Source organism: Arvicola amphibius, chromosome 7 (genome assembly GCF_903992535.2).
Source record: "Arvicola amphibius chromosome 7, mArvAmp1.2, whole genome shotgun sequence".
NCBI lineage: Eukaryota > Metazoa > Chordata > Mammalia > Rodentia > Cricetidae > Arvicola > Arvicola amphibius.
This window is the reverse complement of record NC_052053.1, coordinates 18,205,370-18,222,614: the sequence shown is the minus strand read 5'-3', so window position 1 is coordinate 18,222,614 and position 17,245 is coordinate 18,205,370. Positions and strand designations below refer to the sequence as shown.

The window sequence follows — 17,245 nt, the reverse complement described above, 5'->3', positions numbered from 1 at the left end:
CAAAATAACAAAGTGCACCATCCTTCTTCTCCTTTTTTCATACACTGGACAAAGGCTGGGCATGCGTTCCCTGGCATCCTGGACCTGCCCATGCTTCGAAAGCTTCCCCTAGTCCTCCTATCATGTGGCTTCTTATGGATGGCACGGCTTTCTCTCTTCCTCTTCTTCATCTCCTTCTGCTGGAAAAGCCCAGGATTTATAGTTGCCTGCCTTACTGTACTTCTCTGAGCCGGTAATGAATTTGCCCATGAGCTTTATTTTTAACTTTGTTTTATTTTATTTTTATTGTTATTAATGAGACTAAGAAAGGATGCCCAATTTGTCCTCTGACAAAAGGGAAAATGTTTTTAAAAAGCCAGCTGCATTCTCACCAAAAACTGATAATGGAATGACAGAGTCTCCCAGTTGAATTAGAACAAAAGTGTGCTAAGCCACCTGGGTCTGTCTAGAAGCTCAGAAGATCTCTGACTGTCCTCTGCTTCATTATAATAAGATCTCCATATCATTAGCCTTGCAAAACTATCTGCTCCCTTCATTCATAGGATGTCATCAGGAAATATATAAGGGCAGAAAACTAGAATGTTGTATCCTGATTTTTCCCCCTCTGGGTACAATGGAGTACTACTATTGGACTTTGCCCCTGATAACCATGGCAACAATTGTCAGGCCTGTAGGAAGGACACTCCCTCCCTCATAAGGGGAAAAAAGGGAGGGTCCAAGACTCTCGCTTGAGATGCCAGCTATTGTTGCTCTGCTCCCTCCCTTAACTGGAAGGGATTGGGGATATATAGTAAGCAAAAGATCAGTTGAAAGCAGACTCTGCCATGCAGTTCCCATGAGGGCACCATCCATGATGGGGTGGAATTTTGCTGTGCAGTGTCTATGTTCCTGGTTAAAACTGCTTTACCTGTGCTCTGTAAGAAAACCCAATGAACTTACTAGTATCACGTTGATCTTTGATGAAATTATAATCTGCTCTGCCTTTGGCTCCCCCATAGGTGTGCTGATATTTGTCTCTGTCGCCCCAGAAAAAAAAGATCAATACAACAAAGGAATAACTTTATTGTAGGAAAATCCGAACACATTCCTAGAATCCCACATCTCCTTGCCTGAACTGCTTTTTTTTTTTCCCATTAAACTTGGCCAAAAGGAGCTATCCAAACCTCTGGGACCCATCTCTCCTCTCCCTCTTTCCTCCCCTCCCTCCCCCCTCTCTGACTGAATGCAGAGCTGCATTTATGCTAGATAAACATTCTATAAGCTACAGCCCCAGCCTTGCACCTTTCTCTTCCCTTAGATGTGGACTTTGTCCTATAGCAAAGTTTCTCCCCATTCGTCATTCTGCTTCATCTTCAACTGTTTGCTTATTTCTTTACTGGTGACATAAGCTGGGAAAACGGTTTATGGATGGAAGCCTCCGTTTGCTTTCTGAACATGAGACCCCCCCACAGCACACACACACACACACACACAGAGAGAGAGAGAGAGAGAGAGAGAGAGAGAAAGAGAGAGAGAAAGAGAGAGAGAGATTACTACCAGTAAAAATGGGGGTTTATACCACAGGACATTTAGTCACAAGGTTCTCAAATTATGAAATTGCCTGCATCTTGATCATTGCAGTTTTGTCTGTGAAATGATGACCTAAATACTCATCTCTGGGCAAAGGATACATCCAGTGTGGTAGATGCATCCCTGGGGATCACTATGTAGTACCTCTAAGTCATGGTTTGCACAAAAACAACTCCATAAACCTTCAAAACACTATTTGAGTGATCCGAATCATGTGATCTCTTCATATTTACTTCTTTGACCCTTTAAGGTGATTACAACAAAATAACACTGCATGTTATTGATGCTAAAAAAAAAAAAAAAAAAAAAAAAAGACCAAATCACAGTGTCTTTGTCAATGGGCACATCATCTTTCATCAAGTGCAGCTCTGGATTTGAAGTGCCGATTTGACTGTGTCTGTTTATGATGTCTGTAATTGCAAGTGATGAAGATGAGTTTGCTGATGGATAATGATGTTATGCTTGCATAAAAATCTGCAAGGACCATATGCCTTCTAGTTGTTTTCAATACATTTCAAGTAAATATTAATTCAGTTATACATCAGCATTGGTAAAAAAAATAGTTTGCATAGTTCTGGAATATTATAACACACCATGCATTTTTTGAGGACGAGATCATTTTGATAATAAACAGCTACCCAAATGGATGAAGTGATCTGCCTTGTACAGTCTTGCGGCGTACAGAAGCATGGGTTAAGATGGTCGTCATATTCTAGTTGAGCCATCTACTGTCTGTGGACCTCCTTGTCTCCATTCTTCTCATTCAGAAGTTTATCCCACTCTTTCCTGTGACATCTCTTATCCACGGCACCCCTGGCCTCTGCTTTCTATATCCTAGCTTCTGTTTTCTGTGGTTACCCCTCTAAATCCCCATGAAAACTTAGAGGGGGGTTATGTCTTCCTTTAAAAAAGCCCCAAAGACATTTGATTTTCCTTTAAATTGTCACAGCTCAGTCTAACTTACTATATGCTTCTGTTTTGTTTTGTCTTTTGCCCAACTTCTTCACATTAAAGCGCAGATTTTACCTCTGCCATCCCTTGTGAGTTTCCACTCTACAGTGAAAGCATGTCTGAAGCTTCAGAAAGCACCTCTAGCTTGCAAGGCCCTAAATTCACACATGGGATCCTGGCTTCGCTCTTGACTGTCTTGACCATCTACACCTGACTGTCTGATAAACATCCCTCTCCTGACCCTGCCAAACCTGTTTTCTGATAGTCTGCCTCTCAGTTGCTCATTCTGCCTGATACTCAGGTGTTTAAGGTAGAAGAAAACCTGTGTATGGAACTTACTTCACACCCCATCCACAATTTATACACCATAAATCATAACCTATATAATCATATAGGTCATAAATCATGACCTTGGTCTGAGACCAAATCTCCTCTTTACTGGAAGACTAAAACAACTTCCTCATCCATCTCCCCACTTCCATTATTTACAAATGTCATTTTAAAATGTTGATTACATCCTTGCATGACTTGACTCCCCAAGCCTCCATCAGCAGGAACTGCATACATAATTACAGCACATAGTGAGGGCTTGGGTACCTTTCAGACCCCATGTCTGTCTTCCCCCCGTGTCTCATCCCAGACAAACACAGCAGTTTCCTTCTTTATCCGTGGCATTTCCACGCTCGTCCTCCCATCCTCGCAACAGAGCCAAGTGGCTCTTTTCCTTTCTGCTCTCCGTTCTTTGAAGGGCGGCTGCCTCTCTCTGCCCACCTCTCAGGGACACCTACTTGGACAGCAGTTGACAACAACTTCCTGCTCCCAATCCGGAGTCACATCCTGCCCGTGACCCCTTGCTATTTCTCTCACCAGTAATCTTCATTTGGACTTGGTGGTTTCCCTATTTGGAGATTGTTTACCATACTCCCCAGCCTGAGGAGTAGAGTTTCTGCTAGAAGTCGGCCTGTTTCCACCTATCTCCTTTGTCTCCAACACCTTGAGTATCCTATCAGGTTGTCAAAGAGATTTACTGAGTAAGTGGATGAATTTTAAGAGGTTAAAAAGATCATTGTAGCCTCATTTTGCATTTAGGTAGGATTTGAAAGAGGTTACATTTTAAAAAAACATAGCTACATGGCTCAAGTATATGAATGCATTTTTCAAAGATATGAAGTATTCTTTGTTCCAAATCCTAACTTTCTGTGGCTGTTTGGTATAGGGTCAGAAATTTACTTCTAAGATATTTTATTTGGGACTGGGGAGATGCTCCATCAGAGATTAAGAGTAGCGACTGCTCTTTCAGAGGGTTGGATTCCCAGCACCCACATGTTCCATAGGATCTGATTTCCTTTTTTGTCTTTTGTGGACACCAGGCACACATGTGGTCCACAGACATGTATGCCACCAAAGTACGTATACACATGAAAAGGAAAATAAAAATAAAAAAGGTACTTACTTGTACTTTGAAAAATAGGTGTTAATCTAGTGTAAACTGTAACTCAGTTGATTCAGTCCTTTGAAGATAAGTTGTTATCAACTGCTAACATTAATTTATATATTTTAGATCTTGTTTGGGATTAATGGATAAAAATATAGTATAAAACAACTTGCCTAGAAGTAGAAGGGTTTAACTAATCAGTTCCAATCTGGTAGTTTTTTACTCACTAAAAGACAAATAATTTTGGCATAACTGTCTTATTTCCTTTAAATATTACTAAATAGAATATACTAAAGTGTCTATATTACATATTTTGAGCATTATATAAACCCTTGACCTTGAGAAGTTTAATTTTTTAAAAAAAACTTTTTTATTTATTTATTTATTTATTTATTTATTTATTTATTTATTATGTATACAATATTCTGACTATATGTATGCCAGAAGAGGGCACCAGACCTCATTACAGATGGTTGTGAGCCACCATGTGGTTGCTGGGAATTGAACTCAGGACCTTGGGAAGAGCAGGCAATGCTCTTAACTGCTGAGCCATCTCTCCAGCCCCCCAGAAGTTTAATTTTCTAAGAGAAGGAAATCCATGAGGTTACCTCATCAGTAAATGATTGTCATGCATGACAAGAATAAAATATGAACAATCAGACAGGAGATGCAGAAGGAAAAAGGAGATCTGAATTGAGGATCAAGAAATTTGGACACAAATGTCAGCTTTGTGACTAGTAGTTATTTCAGGAAAATTATTTAAGCGTCAGTTCCCTAATGTGTTGATTACAAGAAAGGCCAGCTTTAAAGACCCACCCCAGCTACAAAATAAAGAACATTAAACTTCCCTGTGTGCAGAGATTTCCAGGACAACCTAAGATAAATCTCTATTATTCATGAAAGACCAGCCATGGAGATTGACAGTCATTTATGGTGTATTCAAAGAAACTTAGCGGAAGGTTTCTGATGAACTCAGAGGGTTGAACACATTTTGGCTGTAGGACAATGAGTGAGTATATGTAAGAAGAGAGACAGTAGTAGTTGAAGAGACCCAGGCTTGCTGAAATTGCTCTACTGAATGGATGATCACATACAGCAATCACTGATTCATACGGGAAGTGTTAAGCTAAAAATTGAGTGCTTTTTTTTTTTATAGCTAAGACACATCCAGAACATAAAACTTGGAGTGCCTTGTTCCACTGGGACGCTGTACAGCCTTAAACAGTGAGACATCACAGACTACAGGACACCAGCTGGCTGTGATTTCCATACTGTCACCCCATTGGTTAGACTGAAAAGATAAAATAGTCCGCAGTCCAGACAGATTCCAGGTTGTGATGTTTCTCTAACCACGGAGCCTACCTCAGTCAGAGTAGATATTGTCTTACTCTTTCCATGGTAAATTTCTCACTGGCTACTGGGATGCCCAGCTACTGATTTAACAATATAGAAGCATTCCATTGTCTCTACAGATATGTGTCTGATGGACTTTAGTAAATGAATCAATTATTCTTACTTAGTAATAACTACCTTAGTTGCGACTTAAAATACAAATCTCTCAATTCCTACCCCCTCTCAGTCTATCATGACAGTGTCCTCTGGAGATTTTTAAATGATCTCTTAATAAGCTAATTGCTCAGATCCAATCAATCAGCTAAAGACTTACTTACATGAGGCAACCACAACCGTCGGCTTGTGGTCCAGAGAAGACTCTATGTGTGTATTTCATCTTACCAATTCTACATTTGGGTCACATCCTCTATTCTTGCATGTGAGCTACTTCTCATTATGGAATTTACTGTAGGCTTATTATTATTTTTTTAATCTCTACAGTTACATCACCATGAGTGAATCAAAGTCTCAATCACGGAAATTATATATAAATGATGGAGTCTCCTTCTTTAAAAGTAATTCCTGGCCATCATCTCTGGTACTCACATCAACAATCAGGAAGTCCAGCCAGCACCAGGCGTTGGTGAAATAGGTTTGAAACCCATAGGCCACCCATTTGAGAAGCATCTCCAGGATGAAGATGTAAGTGAAGACCTTGTCAGCATACTCCAGCATGGTCTTGATGGTCTTCCGCTGCTCAATGTATATGTCTTCAAAGGCCTGTGAATCAAGAAAACCTTATTTACAATAATGGCCTGCCTTCCCAAAATGCTCTAAAATATTTTTAGTCTAATATTAAGAACCAAGCAATGGTTGAAGCAGTACTGGCTAGGATCACACAAATGTTTTCTCGCACTAAAGTTAAAGGCTATAGCTAGCTAGGGATTAATAGCAGAAGAATGTCAGCATCTTCATTGACTGCATATGTGCTTTTATCTTTACTTCTCACCCAAAAGTATCTACCTCAATCACAGCAAAAAGACATGCTTCAGTTCATGGAGGATGAACAAAAGATGTTCAGTTCATAAGGGGTAGAATTGGCTTCTCCCAACATTTTCTATGATTTCATTGCTTATTTTCAAAGAGTAAGTTTATTGAAGTTAAAGCAAGACACACAGACAATCCGTAAGTATAGTCATTATGGCAGACAGGGTGGAAACTTAACTGCGGTGCTAGCATAGCCAGGGGAATATTTCTGCAATTGGTGTATCAGTGAGGAAAGTATCTGGTGAAAAACACCAGAGGCGAAGTTCCTTCTGACTGTTTCTTGGTTGTTGAGCAATAGTCCTTTACACCGTGTGAAGATGTGACACTGTGCTTGGTTTAATGAAAAGCTCAATGGCCAATAGCTAGGCAGGAGATATAGTTGGGACTTTAGAACATAGTTCTGGGGAGAAAAAAGGCAGGTCCCCAGGCAGATAGAGAGAAAGCAGGATGGGCAGTATCGAGAAAAGTTAACTGAGCCATGTAACATGTAAAAGAATGTAGATTAAAAGATACAGGTTATTTGAGTGGGACAAGCCTAATCTATAGCCTGAACTTTTATAATTATATATAAATCTGTGTGTCATTTTTTGTGAGCTGGCAGCCCAAAATAAAAACCTGCTACACCTGGTTCTGGCTTGATTTGAACAAAATTTTGTGGAAAGTTTGCAGCTCTGCATGGCACAGATGCACGTGTTCTTTTGATCCCCACACTAAGCAAACACTGCTTGCATTTCCATAGTCAGGTCCTTTGCTAGAGCCTGGTTCTCACTAGTATTCCTTCACTTACCAGAGCGCCGCTGCTGAGGAGGATCATGAAGACAATGAACGTCTCGAACCAGTTGTGCTCCACAATGCTATAGCAGGTCTTCCTGAGATTCCACCAGATCTTCCCTTTGCCCTCTTCTGTACTTACTTGGCAGAAGGGAAACTTTTTAATACACCCTAAAAGGCAGCATTAGTATAATTAAGAAAAATACCCTTTTATCATTAATTAAAAAAATAACATTTTTTTTTTTACTTCTCCCTCACCCCAATTCCAGTTCATCATTTTATAGGTCACTGGCTGCTTTATTGTCTAGTTTTGTTTTAACACTCTCGTTTATAATGAGCCATACTTAAACTTACAGGCTTAGAATTTATGGAATTTCTGTACATTTGCTTGAATAAAAAAAAGTTATTGTTTCAATCCAAGTTAGAGTCTCTTTGCCTCGAGGTCACAGAGGAAAATAGAGTCATTTTTCATCGCATTGGTTTGGAAGCAAAGCCAGACATGAAAAGTTGTTTATTCATATTTCCACGTAACCCTGGGTTTTCACTCCCTCCTTTTAAAGGACAGAACATCCCACCATCTCCCCAGGTGTCAGCCACTGACAGTCTTCTCAAGCTAATTTATATTTGGCCTCAGGTCTCTTCTTCGTCACCCCTATGACTCATGGTGCAGCCAGTGTCTCTTACACTGCTCTATTCTCTTCTGCCTCCTAGACTTCACGTGATGTCCAATTTCTGTCTAATCTCTCTCTGAGCTACTGCCTGTCATGTTGAATCCAACCACAATGGATCAATAAATCTTTATTGATTTCTATACAAGAAGTGTTGATCACCGTGAGAATGACGTAGTAGTATACCAACATTCTACAACACAGCGCCATCTCCAAACAGCTCTGGTCAGAGTGCACATTAACCAAATTTGAAACTGGGAGGAATGGGATGTAGTTAGTGCAGCAGCTACAAATCTAGTTAGCCCACTCCCTGCATATTTTAAAAAGATAGCTGCGTGGGTATGACAGTGAACGCCATACGTCTTAAATGTTATTATGTTCTGAAAGATAAGGACAACAAAAGCAACACAGAACAAACAACCAAACAACATCCACACTTAGCACCCTTTCCTTTGTCCAGACACAGTCTCTGCTGTAGTCTCTGGACGTCTAAGATCTAAGGCGACTTAAGACAGAGCTCTTGGAAAAGACAAATGAAACAGAAATAAATATGCCCTCACCATTTCTTTTACATGTTTTTTTTTTTTTTTTAAATGAGGCCTATCCAGATCCTGTAAGGCTGGGGCATTTCAACATGTTAGAGGTTCTTTACCTTCAGTAAAGCAAGCTTCCGGTTTAAGGTCTTCCTCGGGTTCAATTTCAGCCTGTTCACCTTCTCGGGGTGGAGCCACATCAACTGTGCTTCCTTCAGAAGAGCTGGTTGCGTTTAATTTCTGGAAACAAAGCCCATGTAAAGATGTAAATCTCTTCCTTGTTAAACAAGGGATCGGGAAGCACTCTGTCACATGGGGGAAAGATGGCAGTGACTAAGGATGGCTCCATAATGCTATTGATGATCATGCGCTAGTGACATGAGCGATGTCTACTCTTCAGACAGAAAGGACAATGGTTAGTGCTGATGACATGGAAAGACAGACTTGTTTTAGAATCTTCACTTGTGCATGGGCGCAGCGTTCAAACAATTATGAGTACTCCGGCCACAGCAAGAAGAGTCTCATAAAGTTGAGTGTGCTCGCATCTGCTAGTGAGTGTTTTAATTAAATGCATCAGATCAGATCACAACTCCCACCTCTTTAGATGGGAAGTTTCAGAGGGCAAAAAGCACCGTCAGTTGCTTCTAAGGACTGTCCGTGTTTCTGTAATTTTAGCAAGGCAGGGCTACAGGTTACCATCAATCACACTCATTATGGCTCGGCTTTGAGCTATATTTTCCCTAGCTTACATAATTTTCTCCTCACTTTACTAGCAGAAGATGATGGATCTCCCCCTCTCAGTCTTTTTTGAACTGCATAAATGAATTCAACACTCGCCAAAGAATTCTAAATGAAATGGAAATTTCTCCATAAATGACATTGTCTGGAATCTTTATTAGGAGCTCATTCTGAGGGCAAGGTATGATCAGGCTGCAAATTTTTCTTCTAAATAAATCACTGTGACATGGCACATGGCAAGAATAGCCACCTTAATGTTGCAGGAATAAATACCCAATACATTTTCTGAAATCATGTGGGAAGACATCACGGATGTGCAATGTTTCATGAAAACTGAGGCAAAGACATGACATACAGCAAGGCTCAGGGGACGTAAAGCTTTCAGGGTAGAAGAGAAGTTCACGGACTTGCTAATGGTTTCAAAACCCCATTAATTTCCAGCAGCTAAGTGTTTGGGTCACACGGCTCTAGCCTTTGGAACAGTTAATGTGACATCCTAAAAAGGCCCAAATGGCTCCCCAAACACAAGTTCTATTGGGAGAAGTTTGGCTTATAATTCCTGGCTTCCCTTAAATCCCATAGCTAATTATGATTTTAATATTTTGGGATGGGAACTATAAAAAGTTGAAGAGTAACATTAGCATAGTGTTTTCTGTGTTATGATTTTGAAGGCCACATTAACCATGCCCCACTAAGTATATAAAGAAAATGGTTTTAAGTCAAAACATAATTTAATATATGCTCCCCCCAGGTGAGTTGCATGCCGAAGAGGTGAACTATCTCATCATTTTGGACTGATGGCTCTTAGGATTGTTATAGAATATGAATTTTTACCATCAAATTCCTTGACTTTGGAAATGTGGGAAAGCTAGGACAGACCTCCTCCTGACCGTTTCTGTTTCTTTCACCCAGGCTATTTTTTATTCTTGGAAAAAAAAAAAAAAGAAAAGCCTAGGAAAGCTGCCACTGGGATAGTTGTGGCAGCTTCTCTTGTAACTAAGGCCACACTGGAAAACTGATATCAGCAACTCAGCTGCACCAGCGGCTGCTATAGTGAACGCTCGGGCTTTTGATAAGTGACTGCAATTATACCACTGCGTCAACAGCACGGATAAGAAACTAGAGTAGTCGTGGCTTCAGAGATTGGTCACCAAAAGGTCCATTTTAATATTCTTCCTCTTGGCCAAGCAGGCTCAGTCATTTCCTCCATGCATGCTCATGGTCCACCTCCTTCATGAATTCTTACATGATTGCTTCGGTCACATTACACCGTCCATTTAGCCCATTATACTTATTGCCTTTGGCCAAATATGCCCATTTATACATGTGCATGTGTGTTTATATACAGAGAGAGCAAACACTCACATACATAAATATGTACACAAACATATACTTACACATGTATACCAAGTAGACATATGTCTTATCTATTAAAAAATAAAATATATAACCAAATATGGAATAGATATTGAATCTTTATGTAGCTTTCATGAAGCGTGAGTAAATGAATGCATTTTGTTTCTCTTCTAGAGAGAGTTATGATGTTTAGATAAATTCATAGGTGTTTATGATAAATTACTTGAATAAATTGATTTGAATGAAGTCTAACTATATTAGAAAATGCTTTTTATGAATATAAATGCTTTAATATTAGAAACATATTTTCAAAATGTTTTTTCTATCATATCATCAGACTTTCAATAAAAAAGTTTGTGGGGAGAATATTATAAACATTATATATAAAATACATGCATATACACTTTCTCATGTAAAAATTTAAGAAAATATACTTATCCTGCACTTTTCCTTTTGCCAATGGCAGTATGTTTAATCTTCAATCAAATTATCTCACCTATGATATACTGGTATCTTATACTTAAATACAAATATTTAAAATAACGTTTCATGGCACAAATGATAATGGCTACTAACCTTGCCCAGTGTGAATCCATGGATGCAATTTTACCATTGTCTTCCCTTAAGATGATAAATGAATGGCTGTACCCAACAAGCTTGGATATTATAATATCTAAATCCAATTGGCTCTGGAGATAACATACTTGAATCTTAAAATAGGGAGAAAAGTATTCTATTATCCCCCCCTCCCAACTCCAAGTGCTCTGAGGTTCAGCATGTCTTCAGAATGGTGGGGAAAAGCCCTGGCCCTCTTTCCATTCTCGTCTAAGGAGCAGAACCTTAGTTTGTGGAAAACTGCTTCGTGGCCATCCACGATGCTTTCTGGTTGCTAATCTTTTTAAGGTTTGGCCCTGGATGCTTCCCAATGAATATTCAGAGGGATTCTTACAAGTTCTTAGGACTTCCAGGAACCAAAGTGAGAAAGATGTTATGATAGTGTCTGTCTCCTAAGTGTGTTTCTACAGGAAGCTTTGCCTCTAGGAGGGTTGGCATAGGGTCGGCTGCCACAGGTCAGGGCACCTGTCCAGCTGAGGGCTCATTGGGGAGCAAGGCCATAACACCATTTGAACCCCATAGGCCAGATTTTAATTATAGGAAAATGCAAATGCTTTATTCCATGAAACTATGAAAATCTTGTAGAAACTATGTGAAAACTTCAAAAGCAGCGATTTTACTTACATTAGAAAATGAAACCATAAACTGAGTTCAGATTAAGCAACATCAACTGCCCAATATATCACCTGGGACTCTTGAGTCACGGGGTATATGAAGAAATTCACATATGCACTAAAAATCACTGATTTACATTTTAGAAAATTAAGTTCTTTATATTCTATACATTGGTATAAGAGCAATCTATACAAATTCTACACAGCATTATAGTATAAATAATCTATATACCAAACACTATGGAATTCATACAGTAGGAGAGAACATAATTCTTATTGCTATGTCAAAATGACTACCATATTAACTGGAAGTATATGATTCATTTAAAAGCAGTGACTAATGAGAAATACAAAGAAAAACTTACTTTCATTTATATTGCCAGAGTTGTGATACTACAATGATATTAAAAAAGCAAAGAAACCAGAAATGAAATTTACCATATTAAAAATGACATAAATACTCTAAATAGCCAAAGTTAATACTTGTTCTGAGGTAGTTAATACATATAAGCATATAATAGAAATATAGGCATAACAACAGAAAGTTTCCATATAAAACCACATAGTACAAGCTCAATCTTGTTCTCTTGTACTATTTTCTCCTTAACCCATCCAATGTTACAAGGCCCTTAAACATTAGAGTCTTCCATCCCTTGCAGAGGCTGCTGAGTCTACAGAGGGATGATGGCTTATGCTCTACGAATGCACGCTGGGAAGCAGGTTTTAAGATGCAACATTCTCCAGGCTGAACTCAGCCACAGAAAACATGCCTGGCTGTAGCAGAAGCCTGGCGCAATGCTGTGGAAGCTGCTCACTGATCCAAGAACCATGCCCTTAAACATGGTACCTGATTGTGATGCTTTCAAGGTTAACTACAGCTACCACACACCGAGAGGAATGGGTAATCTCAACAGAAGAATCACAGAATTAGCAACCAAACAGGCCAGGAGAACATGCCCCCAGATCACGTAATGTTATAGAGCTCTTCCTCCTTGTGAAGAATAGTGCTCTTGAGGTTTTGTCCAATTAAATAATAGAATTGAGCTTTCAGAGACAGAAGAGAATGTTAGCAACTGGCCCACTTCCACTGAAATGCGCTCACATTTCTTGAAGTTTTCAATCAGCGCTCAGATTTTTTAACTCGTACAAACTGCTGTATGGTTCAAGAGACAAAATAATAGATTCAGCCATTACAGATTGCCTCAAAAATTGAGCCATTACTCTCAAGAATCTAGATTTTTATCATACAGGTAGCTAAAGAGAGTCTTTTGAGAGCCTTGGTCTGATCATTTGAATATGAAAATCCATATCCTGATTTAAAACGTATTACATGAACAACAAGCAGCCATAGACTAGGGCCGTTTGTTGCTCATCCAAGGCAAGAAGTGACTAAAACCAGTAACTCTCTTGAACCACGTACTGAGTGGTTAAAAAATATAAACTGCCACCATCTGGTTTCTCCTTGACATACATTAAACGAACAATACCCTGAAGTGCTCCTTTTATGTAAAAATAGCCATCATAAAAGCATGGTATGGAAAATGGAAAGTAATTATGTGGTGGGTGAAGAGGAAGTCAAAGGGCATTGAGAAAGGAGGAGATAAAGGCCACTTATATCAAGAAGGGAGACAAACATTTCCATCAGAACCAGACTTAATTGGGGTTTACTCTGTAGAAGAACACCAAGCCAGTTTCCTAAAGGTCAAGATGGAATAAAATTGCTATTCACACACCCATCTTTGCCTCTTGAGAGATTGTTTGAAGGACACAGGCAAGATATCAAAAGCCAGAGCCATTTCCCCATCCATCAATGCCTGAAAACAACACAGTCCTTTTTCCTGTAAGTCCAATGCTCTGGACCTCAGACACCTGTTCTTTAAAGTCTCTACAAAAGCTTCAGAAACAAGTGTTCCTGCAATGAACATAAGACACACAACTTCTCAACACTATTTCATTCTATTCTGCAAAATCACTAGCACTATATTTTTCTACTTTTCATGGAAAAAATATTTCTGAATTGGTTGTACTAACCAACTAAGTATTAGTGACCCTACAAAAGAATGCACGTATAAATTAAACTTGCAGATAACTCTAGATTAGAAGTAGATGCTGGCCTTGCAGAAAACCAATGTCTAGCAATGTTTGGCTTCTGGGCAGTTTTCCTCCCAGAGCTTCCTTTTGGCTGAGATCAGCAATGGTACCAACAGAAGAAAGTTGAGTCAAAAGAGTAAAGCCTTAGCTAAACTAGAGAGCCACAGACATCACAGGAGATGACCCTGCTTCTCAGAAAACTATAAGCAACCATCAGAAACAATACATGATCCAAGTACCATTTTTTTCTTTTTTGCACACTCGGTCTAGAATAGAACATTTAGGAAGACATTAATATACACAGGGAGATACCAAGTCAAAGAGGACAAGTACATTAGAGCAATGACTTAGTGATCCAGTTGCCATGCGTGTTTCCTGTTGGCGGCACAGACTTTTCTTTTGGATTACTTTATGATGACCACTGTGTGTTTTCAGATGATGGACTGAAAAAATAAATTACTCGAAGTCCAAACTATACGGTACCTAAATGCATGTTCAGACTAATATCTGTCTATACCAAGATCTCACTGCTGTCCTTTGCGTTTCTCAGAGCCTTTCTGAAAGCATGAAATGCAAACTTCCCCCTGGAGCACAGGAATTGGTTCAATTGAAAGTGCCATCCACTGATCTGAATATAATGACTTGAAAATGGCAGTATTATTACACACCAAAAAAAGCCCCTGGAGGCGTATTTTGGTGGTGCAGTTTACATATAAGGGCTGAATCATCAATAACAAAAAAAAAAAAAAAAGTTGTGGTCTTATTTTAATGAAATAAAAAAACAGAAATAAAAAATATGCATGCTCTCTTAAGTCCTTCATTATATCGAACTGTAAGCACTTCTAAAATGTTTGAAATTGATGTCATAAGAAATTATCGGGCATGCAATTATTGCTTTTTAATATCTAAAAGACTAAAGTGGAAAGCCCATAGGCAGAATTAAGTATGATTTCAGGACTGCCCGTCTCGCCTGGCCATGCTGTGATGTGCCACACGCTTCAGCAGAGAGCAGCTGGGCCAGCCTCGCACTTCCTTGCCACGGCAGGGGAAGGATTATAGCTGCGGAGCATGCAGGCCAGTCAAAATTCCTTTACGTGGTGACTGTAAGAACAACTTGCTTTGGTAACCTGGGTAAAAGTGGTGGCTCGAGCCTCTGGCAGCTTAAAAAACACCAGAGCGGCGTTCTTGATGGCTCCAGCTTGGTCTCACGCCTGGGAGAAGTAAGAATGGTCAGAAGTGAAGGTCACAATAGGATATTGCTAGACTGAATTGGGAATTCAGCTAAGAATATGATCATTAAGAGCATTTATTCTAAATCTTTCCTTGGGGAAGATAAGCCAGTAATCTTTTAAGCACTAAATTAGATCATGATTACAAGAACATTAAAACCAGAAAATAAACCCAAGACTGTACATTAGAGATTGCCATACTATTTGAAGAATTAGGAGTTTACTTAAGATTAAAAAAATTTCTGAAATGCGAGCCTTCATTTTTTTTCATACAAAGCTTTGGGTTTGTTTCTTTACCAGCCTGTTTATCTAAGTGGCATGTACATACACACATAATGAACACATTTAAGGAGTACACATTTGGTAATATATAAAATACTAGAGTTTACACTTAAGACTTTAAACACTTTCAGGTATTATTTATCTCTGGCTGCAGTTACCAGTTTTATTTTATTACAGATGAGTGGAAATACCTGAGTAGCAAGGGTTTTCAAACCCTCTAAGCTGACTGGCTTAGTACCTAATGAGAAAGAAGAAAATGCATGCAATTGTGAAATAATCTTATTGTTTAAGGATAAATGTAATAAAACTCTGCTGTGTTCAGCCTAATGATTGCTAAGTCTGTGAGCGAAGCCAAAGGATGCTACATGCTCTCCAAAGAGGAATTCAAGGTTTTCCTTCTAGTGTGGTCAAGATACTAGCGAAAACAAATCAAAACATTGTGTGTGTGTGTGTGTGTGTGTGTGTGTGTGTGTTCAGGGTGTGTTCAAGGTGTCTGCATGTGTGAGGTAGATCAAAGTTATATTTAGGTGGAATTAATCTAAATCTGTCCTGCAGTGTTAGAGTATACCAATTTTTGTTATTTTTTTAAGTTCCATTGTATGTGTTGTGTGTTAGCATATATGAGAATTTTCCTTTTGCTCTTGGGTAAGTTTTGGTGGTACCAATTTAAATGTTTCATCCACATAAAATTTATTGTTGAATAAATGTAGAATTTATTGATTGTTAAACAGAACTTGAGTTCAAGCAACACATGTAATAACGTTTTTAACTTATTTTTTTTCAGAATCTAGAACAAAGAATTTTGAGCCTGTTCTTTCCCCTCCCCCAACTTCTCCCAGATTCTCCCTCACCTTCCTGCCCACCCATCTTCACAACAATCTATTTTCTTTACTTTGTATTCTGTGTGGGAGTATCTCCCCTGCATTTATGGATGTGTACCATGTATATGTAGTGCCTTTGGAGTCCTGAAGATTTTCAGATCCCCTGGAACTGGAATAAGACACAGGAATACCTGGGTGCCGAGAAATAAAGTCAGGTCCTCTGCAAGGGCAGCAAGTGCTCTTAATCTTTAAGCCACCCCCAAAGCTCCACGGTGCCAGCGATATTTAATATTACTTTGTAGAGTCATTTCAAAATTTAACCAAGCATAAAAAGATATGTGTAAGCTCATGTTTACGTGGATTATTTCCTACTAACATTTAAAGATTTAAAAAAATTTCGTTAACTTCTGCAATTAGATTTCATGAACTCAAAACTTGGTTGAAAGAGGATAGAATTATAAAAATTATCCAATAATAAATTTTTGTTTAGGCAGCAAATTATTTCTGAGAATTGATGATTACGAATTATGTCTTAATAGTCCAAGTTTATGATGTTTAAAATTTTCAAAAAAGAAATATCCGTGGATCTTATGAAGGTTTTGAAATGTCTTGAAACCAGCTTTTCAGCAGAAGAAAATGGAGATATTTATTCTTCATAACTCCACTGTCATTGGTCTCTGCTATTAATGCAAAGGAAGTTTTTTTCCTTTGGCTTTGCTGTCTTTTCTTGACCTTAGGCTGGTCAGGCAATTGTGTCCTTAGCTGTATACTATTTTGGGCTTATAATTATTTCTCTGGCCTCTCTTATTTTCAGGGAACCAAATAATTTAAAGTCTTGCATTATCAGCTCTACTTTTAGCTCCGACCTCTCACCCTGACCAATGCTGTCACCTTCAGCCCAAGCATCCCTGTTGTCCACAGAGGATTGGTTTCAGGACTCTACAAAAATCCCAACCAATGGGATGTACACATCATCCTGCATATAAACTGGCCTGGCATCTGAAGAACACACATGTAACCTACACGGTACTCTCATATCTAGATTATCTGTAGTACAAAATGAAATAAAAATAATTATTGCACTGTACTCTTTCAGGGAACAATGGGAAAATAGTATGTATCTATTCAGTAAATATATTTTTCTGTGATGTTTTTGATCAGAGGTTGACTGAACTCCAGTATGCAGAATCCAT

The 17,245-nt window shown here is 38.9% G+C and overlaps 1 protein-coding gene across 7 annotated transcripts in view; it reads right to left on the bottom strand.

Moving 5' to 3' along the window:
- Scn3a (sodium voltage-gated channel alpha subunit 3) overlaps positions 1-17,245 on the bottom strand; it is an 80,324-nt gene that overhangs the window by 19,451 nt on the left and 43,628 nt on the right. For all 7 annotated transcript variants that reach the window (XM_038336054.1, XM_038336056.1, XM_038336058.1 and 4 more), the window contains 3 exons: positions 8,426-8,546; positions 7,122-7,276; positions 5,894-6,067 (listed from right to left, as the gene is read on the bottom strand). In XM_038336054.1, the coding sequence (XP_038191982.1) occupies positions 5,894-6,067; positions 7,122-7,276; positions 8,426-8,546 (450 nt within the window). The remainder of the gene's footprint in view (positions 1-5,893; positions 6,068-7,121; positions 7,277-8,425; positions 8,547-17,245) is intronic.